The 12,237-nt window shown below is 40.1% G+C and overlaps 1 protein-coding gene across 3 annotated transcripts in view; it reads left to right on the plus strand.

Annotated features, from left to right (window-relative positions):
- LOC126915991 (uncharacterized) overlaps positions 1-12,237 on the plus strand; it is an 83,410-nt gene that overhangs the window by 24,790 nt on the left and 46,383 nt on the right. For all 3 annotated transcript variants that reach the window (XM_050721318.1, XM_050721319.1, XM_050721320.1), the window contains one exon: positions 9,074-9,133. In XM_050721318.1, coding sequence (XP_050577275.1) covers positions 9,100-9,133 — 34 coding nt within the window. In that variant the 5' untranslated portion in view covers positions 9,074-9,099. The remainder of the gene's footprint in view (positions 1-9,073; positions 9,134-12,237) is intronic.

Here is a 12,237-nt window from a genome sequence, read left to right on the forward strand (position 1 = left end):
GCGATCATCATTCGATAAAACGTGACTCTACGCATGAAATGATTATGTTATCTACATCGCGGTGTATCGCATGCATTACCTTAATGACGCAATAAATTTTGCCATTGAGTTATGCGCGCGGGCTAGCCGTAAGTATCGCGGCATAATGAACGAAGGCGACGTTCCCCAATAAATTATAACGTTAGTCTATTAATTATCATTATCAATGCGGAAGTTCCTACATGGGTAGTCGCGATTCCAAATTTTTCTCAGCCGACCTGCGAGTTCGTTTTAATTGAATGAAGAGCCTCGCCCCTTTGCCAATATTACTCAATTAAAATGGTTTCGTTACGTGAATAGGATCTATAAGACCCTCGAAAGACGCGCGATGCATTCTACGTACGAAGACCACAGGAAGATACAAGTTATACTTTTCTTTTTCGTTTTTCTTTTATGCGAGCAATTTTAAGATCCGATACTTTGTCATATTATCAAAGCTACTTTTTTTTTTTTAATTAAATTCCGCTATTACTATATCATTGTGACACGTCACGATATTTTTTTTCTTCCTTTTGGCCCGCAAAAATGGCGATTACAGATAATGCAGTGGAACGGGCGTTGTTTAATTAAAACGATTTATCCGCGTTAAAATTTATTTCTGCCGCATCGGATGGACATCAGGCGTTAAGACGCATGACCGACGCATTCGCGATGCTACGGCGAAGATTGCAAGAAGAACAGATAAACACGCAACAGGGTCATGTTCTCTCCGCTCCTCTTAGGTAACTGTGGAGGACGATTTAACGTGAAACAATCAGAAACGACGTAGCTGACCGCATTATGACCGCCATAATTCCACGACCAAGCACCGTAGATCCGGATCTGCACTACGTCCTTATTCCTCTGATCGATTCGATTCGATTCTCTCCGCGTTTCGTCTGTTGTTCGATGAACCGTGTACGTCTGTAGTATTCTGTCTTTTGGTAATATCGAATGGAAAATTGACTCTGTTCTTTTCAATTATTCTTCACGTTCGTATCTCTTTGAATCGTAACGACCAGGCGAAATAAAATATATCTCAGGGATATTTTTAGTTTTGATATTAACATTATTTATTAATCAATATCTATGCTTTATTACGATACAAAAACATACTGTCTATTGAAACATAATTTTCACTTTCAGGAGACCAGCAGAGTTAAAATATTGTGCTGTTCATAATTTGTGCAGCGAAACTACCGGTCTTGAAAGAGAAAAATAATGGCAACCTTCATCATCTTTACGATGCAAGGTTTATCTCTGGAAAACTCTTCCGTGTTAATGACAGTAATCCCATGAACGTAGAAATGTATTTTCTTAACCAGTTATCAACTTGTTTTTTGCATTCATTTCACTGTCCGTTATTTGATCGATATTTTCTGGAGATCTCTCGTAGTTGGAATTTTACGTTACTCACTAGGTTTCCGCAGCAAGAAATTAAATGATCGCCGAAGAATTCGAATCCATTTAGAATAACGGATATAGCAGAGTAACTACATTAGCGCAGGAACACCAAAGACGACTTCTATTTGGCAGTGGTCTTAGATTCCATCACGGAAGCTCCATAACTTCAGATAACAGGTTTACTCCGGATGTTTCGTGTACGCGTATCGCGACTCAAATTATCGATCCTTTGATCCCGTAATTTCATTATCGCTATTAATCTCATTCACGAACTATAATTATCCGAGAACACCCAACTATGCCTCGATTAACATACTGGAACTGTCTTATTAGAAGACGAAGGCTCCCTTCGCTTGTAGTTTTCCAAAATTTTTTCCTTAGGTAGATACAGAGTTCTAAGAAAGTCTCGGACTATCTATCAGACGGATTATGCTTTTATCAATGAATATTAAAATACTTGATGTTATCAGAAACCTGTTCGTTCTTCTTAAGAAGTATTTAGTTCAAGAACTATTAATAATTTACCTAAAAGACATCTATTAAGTCAAGCTTTAAGATGGATGATTTCAGGTACATTTTATTTTTCGATTTTTAGGAACAGTATTTAACATCCTTCTGGTAGGATGGATTGATCATTTTTGTAATACGAAATATTTTAATTCCTAAACATTCGTTTCTATGTGACATGGTGTGAAAATATTTCTCAGAGACATTATTAATTGCCATTATAAAATTACAAATTTATTTATAAGAAGTTTAAAGACACAAAACGTAGAAAATACACCTAATATACGAAAATATATAAAATATCTAAAAAAAAGAAACAATTTCTACTAACATTCCGTTTCTTCGATCGTATTCATAAAAACCTAAAATTGTTACAAAAATATCCTCGTCTAAAGATCCCTATCGTGTATCATCTATGACTTTCACACACTCGTACAGAACGTCAGCTGTCTTTCTCATTCTCCATACTTAATAATTTCGATTTTTCTGACGAGTGCACGGAAAGTTCGTCGAAATCGTTTCGGGCAAAAAGCCGCGCACGACCGTTGCAAGTTCGCATGTACGTATCGTAAACGGTTGTTTTCTCATTGAGGCCAAGACTCGATGGACTCGGTTGGCGAACAACAATCAACCGCAGGGACCCTGTTACGCCACGGATCCAGTTTTTCGTGGAACTTACCTCCATCACGGTTTAACGATCGGACAGTGGCGCGTCGTATATACGAACGAGGGGCCCGATCTTCCACGCGTTACGTACATGTGTATACGTGTACAGTAGGACGCACAGAGACCGTAGAACGGAAAAACGCGGCTGCCTCGACGAGATGCGTTTTCCTTTCCGCTCGTTCCGAGCAGGCCCAGCAGGGTGATCGCTCAGGTAGATCTGACAGGCCGCAAAAAGGTTTGCCTGTAAAAGGTTTCCAACGCACGGTCTTATTGGCTTTATTTTAATTTCGTTCGGAATAATTGGTAGAGATCCGATCGACGTCTGTAAAAATGCTCGCACGACCGTCTTCGTACCGTTTCTCCCCTTGCTACTTAATGTTCTGGAAAATTGTACATCTTCCTTTTCTCTTTGTTACACGCACGTATATACCGAGGTGAAAGGAACTCCGTTCGACTTGCTTCTTTCGTCTCCCATGGCGGTTTTAGCGAAATTATAGGAGTCGTTTCAATTCATCGAGTTTACTTCAGATTGATCGTAGCAAAAATCACTGAAGATTGGATAGACGAACATCATCGTGCCTTCTGTAAATTAATATCGCGAAGACGGTAGGTTCTTCTGGCAGGTTCTCCGTTAAGTAGTATTCCGTTAAGCTCTATATACGTTCAACCCGTGGATTTCTTCTTGGACCTACATCGATCCCTTCGATTTCCTGTCATCCATCATTTCTCCAAGCCTGACGGTTTTGCAGTTCACCGTCGATTTGAACACGTGTTACGACGATCGTAATAGATGCAAGAAGAAAGATTTAAGATTCTCGGAAACCAGTCGGTTTTTCCAATCCAGCTATTTCACAGTTTACGACGTTGACGCGTAGTAAACTGGCTCTCGATTACTTCTGCCACCTTATCCGCTTAATTGCCGCAATAATAGTTACCTGATGTTGTATACGAAGTTAGAATCCACGATTTATCCGTCATTTTTCGATTCTCTTCTGGGTTCTCTCTCTCTCTCTCTCTCTCTCTCTCTCTCTCTCTCTCTCTCGCTCTCTCTTGTTCGGATGTTGAAAGAGGAGAAACAAGAAGCTCGATTTCTGAGTGGCAGCGATCGATCACGATGCATTGCGGTGGTCAGGAACGGCCGATTGTGTCTCAGGAGAGCAACAGAGAGAAAGCTTACTCGAGAGAACGTTGAAAAGAGGCAATGAGAGGCAGCGTGGCGTCCTTGCCCGCAGCTTCGAACTGGTTATGTCAAACAGCCGGTCGATGTGTTGGCCTAACCTGCTTTCAGCCCTCCCATATCCACGGTGGACAAGGAGTTGGCAGGGTGCCCGGTGCTCGCCTCTAAATGCCAGTTTTTCAACCGCCCACTTCCGGCTTCTCGATCGAGTCGTCCATCAAGGCGTCGCATTACTTCTCTGGTGTCCCTGCGTCCTGGACCCTGTTTTTTGCCCATTGAACGTCGCTCGATCCTTCCGAGGAATCGTCCCCCAAGGTCCCTTATATCCCTTTTATCGCGGATTTGTTTACGAGTATTACCACGCGTCGTTGATTATAAGCGGATCATATTCGTAGATTCGATTCCCACGTGCGATTAAACTGAAGATGACCAGAATCGAATATCTGGATCGTATTGCAGATGGAGATCACGGCATAACCAGTATCGAACATGTTGGTTTCCTTTCTTTTAATATACTCGTGAACAATACAAAAAGTATCGTTAGGATGGTAGCTTGTATCGAGTGTCTACTTTAAACGATACAAGGAGAACTAACTACGGAGTGAAATTATATGTAAATTTATTTATTTGATCGTAACTGTATTTAAAACTTTAATACTTAAAAAGTCAGTAAAAAGCGAGAGCCGCGCACTCACACATGAAAAGCGCCGTGTCCTTACTATCGATGAAAAATCCCAGTAGAACGTTATCGAATAGCGGACGATGAAAGTTAGCGCAGTATAATACTTCAAAATCTCGAGAAGAGCGTTTACCTGAGCGTTGCAATACTTGTATGGAAAATTTTGGCAACGTTCTTGGAATCCAAATTTGGTATTTTCAATTCCATCCATATCGAATTATCTGCTAACTTTATCATTAATTCGAAATTATTGCTATAAGTATCAATGGCTATTACGAAATAATCACTATGTACATATCTTAAAATTGTATGAATAAAATGGCCCAAAGATGATGGAACTTCAACTTTGTGCAGTCTCGAAATGATAAATAGGACGTTTTAATTAAGAAGTAGCAGCGTTCGTCTTACATAATACAAATTCTGACAATATATGTGTATTAAGAAACAAAGGGTAAGCCAATCGATACTGGTTAGGGCGTCCAATGTCCTTAATCATCGAATTGGACTGGCGAACAGCCACGAGGCGATGAATGGCGAAACGGGCACCACGCGCTCGCTTATTGCTCGAGCGTGCTGAATAATTTATTACACCTTGACCGTCGTGCTGGTAATACCTTACGATACGTTATTACGGCACGGCGTACAAAAATTGGGCGTAATTGGCGCTGGGTCACACATCCTCCAGCGCAGGCAGGAAGTCATCTATTTTGGATGTTGCCGATGGTGAATTCACGTCGAATTCCGGTGGAATTTTCGGCGATCGCAGATTCGTCGATTAAAGTACGGAAACCGGTCGCGATCTGGTTTATTAAGTTCGAGCACGCCAATATTGTTAATTAGATGCTATAAACTTTGAACCTCGCATTTGCATAAGCTACCATATCTCGGCACTAATCTGTTATTTATGCGCGACAAATAGGATAAATCGAGTTGCCTCTCCACGCGGAACCGTTTCGTTCTGCCCTGGCGTGCAGTCGCTGCCGCTGTTCCACATAATTAGCGATACTAATTAATGGCTGTATCCCAGATAATTATGCTGAACAAAACACGGCTGGCCCGGTGCGCGATCCACGGTTACCATGCGCGCGTGGGTTGAATGCCGACACCGCGCTGTTCAATCGTGTGTGTTTTCAATAGCACGGGCGTGAATTTCTCTCGCGATGAAAGACCAAGAGTTTAAATACTGCGAATTAATTTTGATAAATTGTTATTTTTCTGTTTAATTGTCGGGTTATTAAAGCTCTATAATTGGAACTTTTCGTCGATAGGCATTATGTTTGATTATCGTTTTTTATTGTGACGAAAGGGATAGGAACTAAGTAAGATTGGGTGGATGGTGTCAAACGGTGGAAATTGATTCGTATTTTTTTAATGAAAATGCTCTTTTGTAAGATTGCAAAAATTGGACATTCGAATTTGTATTATTTCCTGGAAATCTGCAAATCGAATCGTATATGTGTACATTGAATCATACGCAGCATTAATTTGTTCGTACTGTTAAAATGGCACAGTAATAACAATAGGAAATAATATTTAAAGACACACGTATATGTATATACAAGGATATGTGTAATTTTCAAGTTACGCAGTATCATAAGGAATTAAATAATCAATCAGATGTCATCGTTAGTGATTTACTAAGACTGTATTTACTAGATTCAGTCATTAGGTTTATGATATTCGTCAGGAATGATAGCCATTTTTGAGAATATAGATTTGGTATTTCTTTCATACTCACGCCAACACTCTGATAGTACATGAGTTGGAATATAATTCGTGAGGTTTTTAGACAGCGTGTAATTTAGATTTTCATACTTTCACTTTCACACGCTTCAGTAGCAAATTACTCTGTCATAAACTTCGTAACTCCAAAGAATTATTACATACAGAACTATACGTATTATCTGTTCCGATACAAACATAACTCTGCCAACTTCGATTGCATGTATCGCAAGCTTTTATTCTGCCAACTTTGATCGCGTCTATCGTATTTCTCAGAAACATCATCTCAAATATTTCAAATTCAATCGCATCTTTCTTCTATAATTCTAACTACCAAAGAGTCAATAAAAAGTCTAACAATCCTTCTAAAAAATAATTCGATAATAAAATAATCTTCGCTAGGAAGAAACATACATAAATGCTGCTAGAGATATGATTAACAAGTACAGGGTTTTCGATGACCCAGACATCAGTATGCGAGAGTTAATAGCCACAGCAGTAGAGTTTTGTTAGGACGCACCTGTTGCTTATGCGAATCTTTCTCTGTTTTCATGTTGTTTATTACCTACGGGAAATCAATCTTCTGTAAGGTGAATTGGCGATTGGTTAATCACAGCCGATCTTACCTTAGAAGTTGAAAAAGTTAATGACTTAAGGCTGAACTAACTGGAATGGGTAGTTTTCGAACCAAGTAATAGAAAGAATGTTATCCAGGGGCAACGATGTAAATCATTTTTGCACATTTATGCGCAACAGCACGTGGTACAAATGGTACACCAAGCAGATCGTGTTTCCCCGTTCGTATGCACGTGTCCTGTGCGTTGTGCAATTATGTAGAGGCCCGACGACTTTCTCATCTTTCTCCCCCTTGTCGCTTGTCGTATGGTAATAATCATTGTAAATGATAGTTTCACCGTGTCTACTGACGTTCTGCTACCTGCATTCTTCTTCCTTTCGCGTGTACGTGTGTGCTATGGATATTCTATATATTGTGCACGTTCCAGTTCGATTTCAATAAATTTATTTAAGCGTGTTTCAACCAAACTACTTCCATTCGAGCTAAGATTTACAATTTCTTGGTTGTATGAGTTTCAACATCGTCCCACTAAAAGAAGAAAACATCTGTTTTAAAACGAATTTTTTATATTTATTTTTAATAATTCTCCGTAATATTCAATTAAGAGCAACGTAAGTTTGAACGTTTCATTACTTGGTAGAAATTTATAAAGAGAACAATACCAGGTATGTAAATATGAAACCGGAATTTTTGTATAGAAAATACACGTTTATTGTATGAAAATGATTAAAAATATTTTATTCGAAGTATTGCCCATCGCTAGCTATACATTTTTCCCACCTGTCTGGCAATTGGTGGATGCCACGCCAAAAAAACTGTCGCTCTTTTGAGACATACCAGTCATCGAGGCATTTTCGTACATTTTCATAAGAAGTGAAGTGATTTACCAAGAGCATGCTCACCGTAAGCTTCGACAAGCATTCGATGCGATTCTGCAGCAGTTTTCTTCAAATGGTAACAGAAAAATAATGCTGTCCGCAAATCGTAGTTTCCAGGCACAAAATTCGACATGTTCAACGCTATTACAAACTACGCTGTTGCATGAAACTTGTATTGTTCTGAGTCGAAAATGTTTGTGAGATGTCAACAAAGACTTTTGGCATCAACGACGCAGTTTAGTGATAACTACATTATCAGCTAGGGCCATCTATAGGCAAATTCCGGTTTCATATTTACAGATCTGATATATCCCGTTAAATGTTCTTGATTCCACAAAGAATTCCAGAATACAGTTTTAGAAGCCAGGCTTTCCTAATTCGATCTATCCAATTCGATCTTTGATTTAGTGTCTCAGAAACTTCTTCGACGTCTACCGAGAAGTGTCTCTTGTTGAAATAGGCAGATAGCTATCTGGTCAAGGTAAGGAATGGAACATTGAAGAGAAAGCATTCCTCGCGTGTTTTCGATTCTAAACGTCGTCGAGGGACGCGTTGGGAGGCCCTGAACGATTATTTCCTCTCGAATCGAACATCGAACCTGACGTATATCTCCCAACGGGTCTGTTCTATCAGAATTTCAGATGACGCGACCGATGAAAATTTATTGAAGTACTTCGTAGCCCGGTAAGGCTAAACAAATCGTCGAGAGCGACCAATACGAATCTTTTCATTTATTATACTTAGCTCTGTTCTGATATTTGATATTAAAAGAAGACAATGTAAAATAGATATTAATATCACGTCATTTATTCTCAAGACACTCGAAACACCTAAATACTTCTCAGACTGATCTCGAGCACATGTCGGTGATATATTTTACACACACGCATAATATACGAGACGCGAAAGATATATTTTCTATAAACGAGATTCTTCCTGCTGAAGAAAACGATCTGTGGAGTAGGTCGTTTGGAATTAGAAGTTATGATTCCACGTGGCAATATGATTTAGAATCGACAAACTACGGCTGACAAGCCCCGAGGGACAGCTCCGTAAAATCAGTAGAGAAAGCTGGAGCGCTAGGAGGATCACCTGTCGTTGCCTATTAGTCAAAGAAAGCTCGTAATTATATTAGAGAATGACTGGTAGCTATTAACGTTAAGGAAATATCCTGTTAGACTCGCACTTGCCTCAAGCATCATACTTGCTCCGGTGTTGAATCACTGGTTACTATGAATTTTGATACTCTTCCACCTCGTGATTATGGTTGTGGTTCAAGAATGGTTGTTTCATTCCGTTAAAGAGGAAGAAAATCATGGAAATTCTTGGCTTATTACACGATGGCGTGTCGGTAGGCGGTCGAGTCGCGAAGATTAATTTAGAGTAGATTAGTTTCCGTCAAATTGTGGACTGGATGGTAATCTGGAGCGAATTCTTGTTCGCAGGTAGACGATCAGCGACAAACTAGAAGATGTTCGCCAGGCTCTGCAGGCAGGCTCCAAATGGTGAGTCAAAATTTTCAAGAATTACTATCAAATTTAATAGATTCGTTTAAACTAACGGTCTTTACAATCAGAATTTTCAATTCTCATAAGAATACAAATTATAATCGATTGCAATTTTCCTCGAAGAGTAACTAACAAACGAATTACCTGGTATTAGTAGAATAATCTAATAATAACCGTTTGAGTCCCAGAGATCATTGAAAAAGCAGAATCGAAAAATCCTGAACAGCGCGAAGAGAAACAAGCGGCACAACAGCGCTCGTCATATTTGTTACTTTATGAAATACATCTATATTATTATATATGCGTACTATCAGTTTATAAATATTTCAAGTTTTGTTCAATAAAAATTATTGAGAAGATAACGATGAAATACAAAATACCGTCAGTCGTCTGTAGCGTTCAAATGTATTGGGACTTTTCGACACAAAATCTAAACAGCGCGATCGCGCTGCTTGGGACTCAAACTGATAAAGTATCAGCGTAAGTATAAAAAAAAATAAGATTTCAAAATATCAAGCGACAACGTTTCACTGACAAACGATGTATCGGGTGGAGAAGAGTTTCAAATATCGAATTATTTAATTCTCACCGTTTAAAAGACCAAATCCTCCCAAGTGGCCGACTCGGTAAATACAATTTACCGGGTCTACTCGTGGACGGATTCTCTCCGAAAGAAAAATCGGCCGGGCCCTCTGACCAAACCCGAGCCAGACGAACCCCGGTGCTTTGGCTGCGGACATTGTAATTAATACTCGGAAGAGTCTCGTTGCTCGGTGGCCCGTCGCTGTGAACTTAGTCAGAGACAATGGGGGGACTCGTGCGATATATCACTGCCGCCTGCGCATCCCTCTTATAGGTTACATATACCAGTCCTTAACGTTAAGGCGCGCCAGGAGACGACTCCGTCGTGATTTACGGTCGACTCCGGCTCCCGATTGTTGACTTTTCCCGACTTATAATAAATAGAAACGTGTCCGAGCTATCCCTTTACGGAAGAGGCTGCACGATGATGATTCTTCTCTCCCTTGAAACGATCCTCTCCCGTAGCCCCTCTAAATGGTAGCCGGTTCTTTAACGTCCACTGGCAAAGTCCACTTTTTTCTGAAAACGATCGTTTCAATATCTTCTTTTCCACTGGTTCACCAGCATGGAAAACGCGCATTAACATTCCTCTCGATTCGAGCTGGCGCGTCCTGGACTCGCGTCTGAAACGCGTGGACGATGAGAGGATCGGGAATTCCGGAGCCAGAAGATCAGCGTCTTAGGAAAGCAACACGTTACACGGACGATCTTGAGTTACACAAGCCAAAGAGCTGTACTTCCGGGTGGAGTGGCTAGCCCTTTAGGTAGTAGCCATGAACAGCTTGTTGAACACGCCTTAACCTCCGCGACCTTGGCTTTGCGGCCTGGCCTAGCCATACTCGCTGGTTATTAATACGAATGAAGGAGCATCTGTATAAGGCATCCTTGTCGCAGTATCAAACACGCTTGCATCCTCATGAATCTCAACAAATGGTCGAATGTCGAATCTTCGCTGCCATTGGTTTCGCGAGTACGCCTTGTGTTTCATTTTTATATGCTCGTTGTTTTCGTACTTTCTGGTTTAAAAAAAAAAGGAAATCTTCTTTTGGGTAGAGGATCATTAGTTGTGCAAAAATTTCATTAGTTTACAGCGAGCTTAAAAAGGAAATTACAAGTTTATACGACAACTTTGTTCCTTTTCCTATCTTTCACTAGCGAAAACATTATAAGAAATAAGTTTCTGCGAATTGATAATGTCGCCTTCGTGATACCAGGCAGTTACGAAGCGTTAAGTAACATAATTCAAATCTAATCTACATTATTATAGTCATCTATACCGATATCAGAGTTAATTTCTACCAACGAACATAATCCACTACGAATCTTATTAACCAGTCGCACCATTCGACTTTCCAACGCTATTAATACTCAACTTCCATAGAGTTTCTTCGTATCGTTCCTCGACCCGAGGAGAGTGGTCTTGAATTTTAACATCTCCGGACACGTAACGCTCGAGCGGTTTCCTTGAACCGATTATACGAAGAACCGATAAGGAACGACACTTTCGTGGCCGTGGCGATAATCTGGACAAGAGGGCAAGAAACGGTAGCTGGCACAGCGCAAGAATGGAAATGAGACATTAAAGACACTGAGGCTCGAGCAGCCGGTAATGGAGTTATTACGCCGATAGATGAACTGAGAGAAGAGAGAAGGATATGATGAAAAGAGAAAGGAGAAAGGAAGGATGGCTCTGACATTCCTACGAAACGTCGAAGACTCGATAGTTAGAATCATGAACATTTATAGCTAGCGTATATCGAGTGGAACGACTTCGTTTAATGGATCCAGCATTGGCTAGGAGTTGCTTCGACTATTAGTATAAACAGTGTAGGATACCAGACGCCAGGTTTCATTCCAGCGTCGCGTCACAGACGTGGTTGCTCTCCTGAATCGTATTAGAAACGGTAACTGTTTTGTTATGCTATACATAATGAGCGAACCTGGTTTCAACCGACTTGCTCTGTTCACGAAACATTTACACTTTACTATATATCAAAGTATAGGAATTAAAATGGAGGCAAGATACTCGTATCTGTAGCATGTTCGTTGGAAGAGTAAATGGGTTGGGTATCTTAAAATGTTTCTGGATTCTCCAGAGGAGACTTTTAATTTGTCGCTGCTTAAGGATACCAGAGGAATCAAGCTATAAAAAATTGAATGTCGGAAAAAATATTTTCATAATAAATTTACCAATAAATATTCATAAGCGATCTAAGCGCAAACACAGAAAAACAACTTATCATTTCCAAGGTATTTCAGCTACAAAAAATCTTCTAACAGTATCTAACATTCTTAATTATCATCTTGATCGATCTAGCCAATTAGAGACTCGTTAATCCAGCTTGACGTGTAAATTAGCGAGATCGACCCGAGGACAACGACGGAAATATTATTTACAAGTTACGGGACGAAGAAACGGGACACGCGAGACCACGAACGTCCCCTTCTTCCTTTCACTTCTTTATATTCCAACGCGTGATCTTCGGTAGGAACGTCTAGTTATGAAATAAAACAGCCGC

This window comes from Bombus affinis, chromosome 5 (genome assembly GCF_024516045.1).
Source record: "Bombus affinis isolate iyBomAffi1 chromosome 5, iyBomAffi1.2, whole genome shotgun sequence".
NCBI lineage: Eukaryota > Metazoa > Arthropoda > Insecta > Hymenoptera > Apidae > Bombus > Bombus affinis.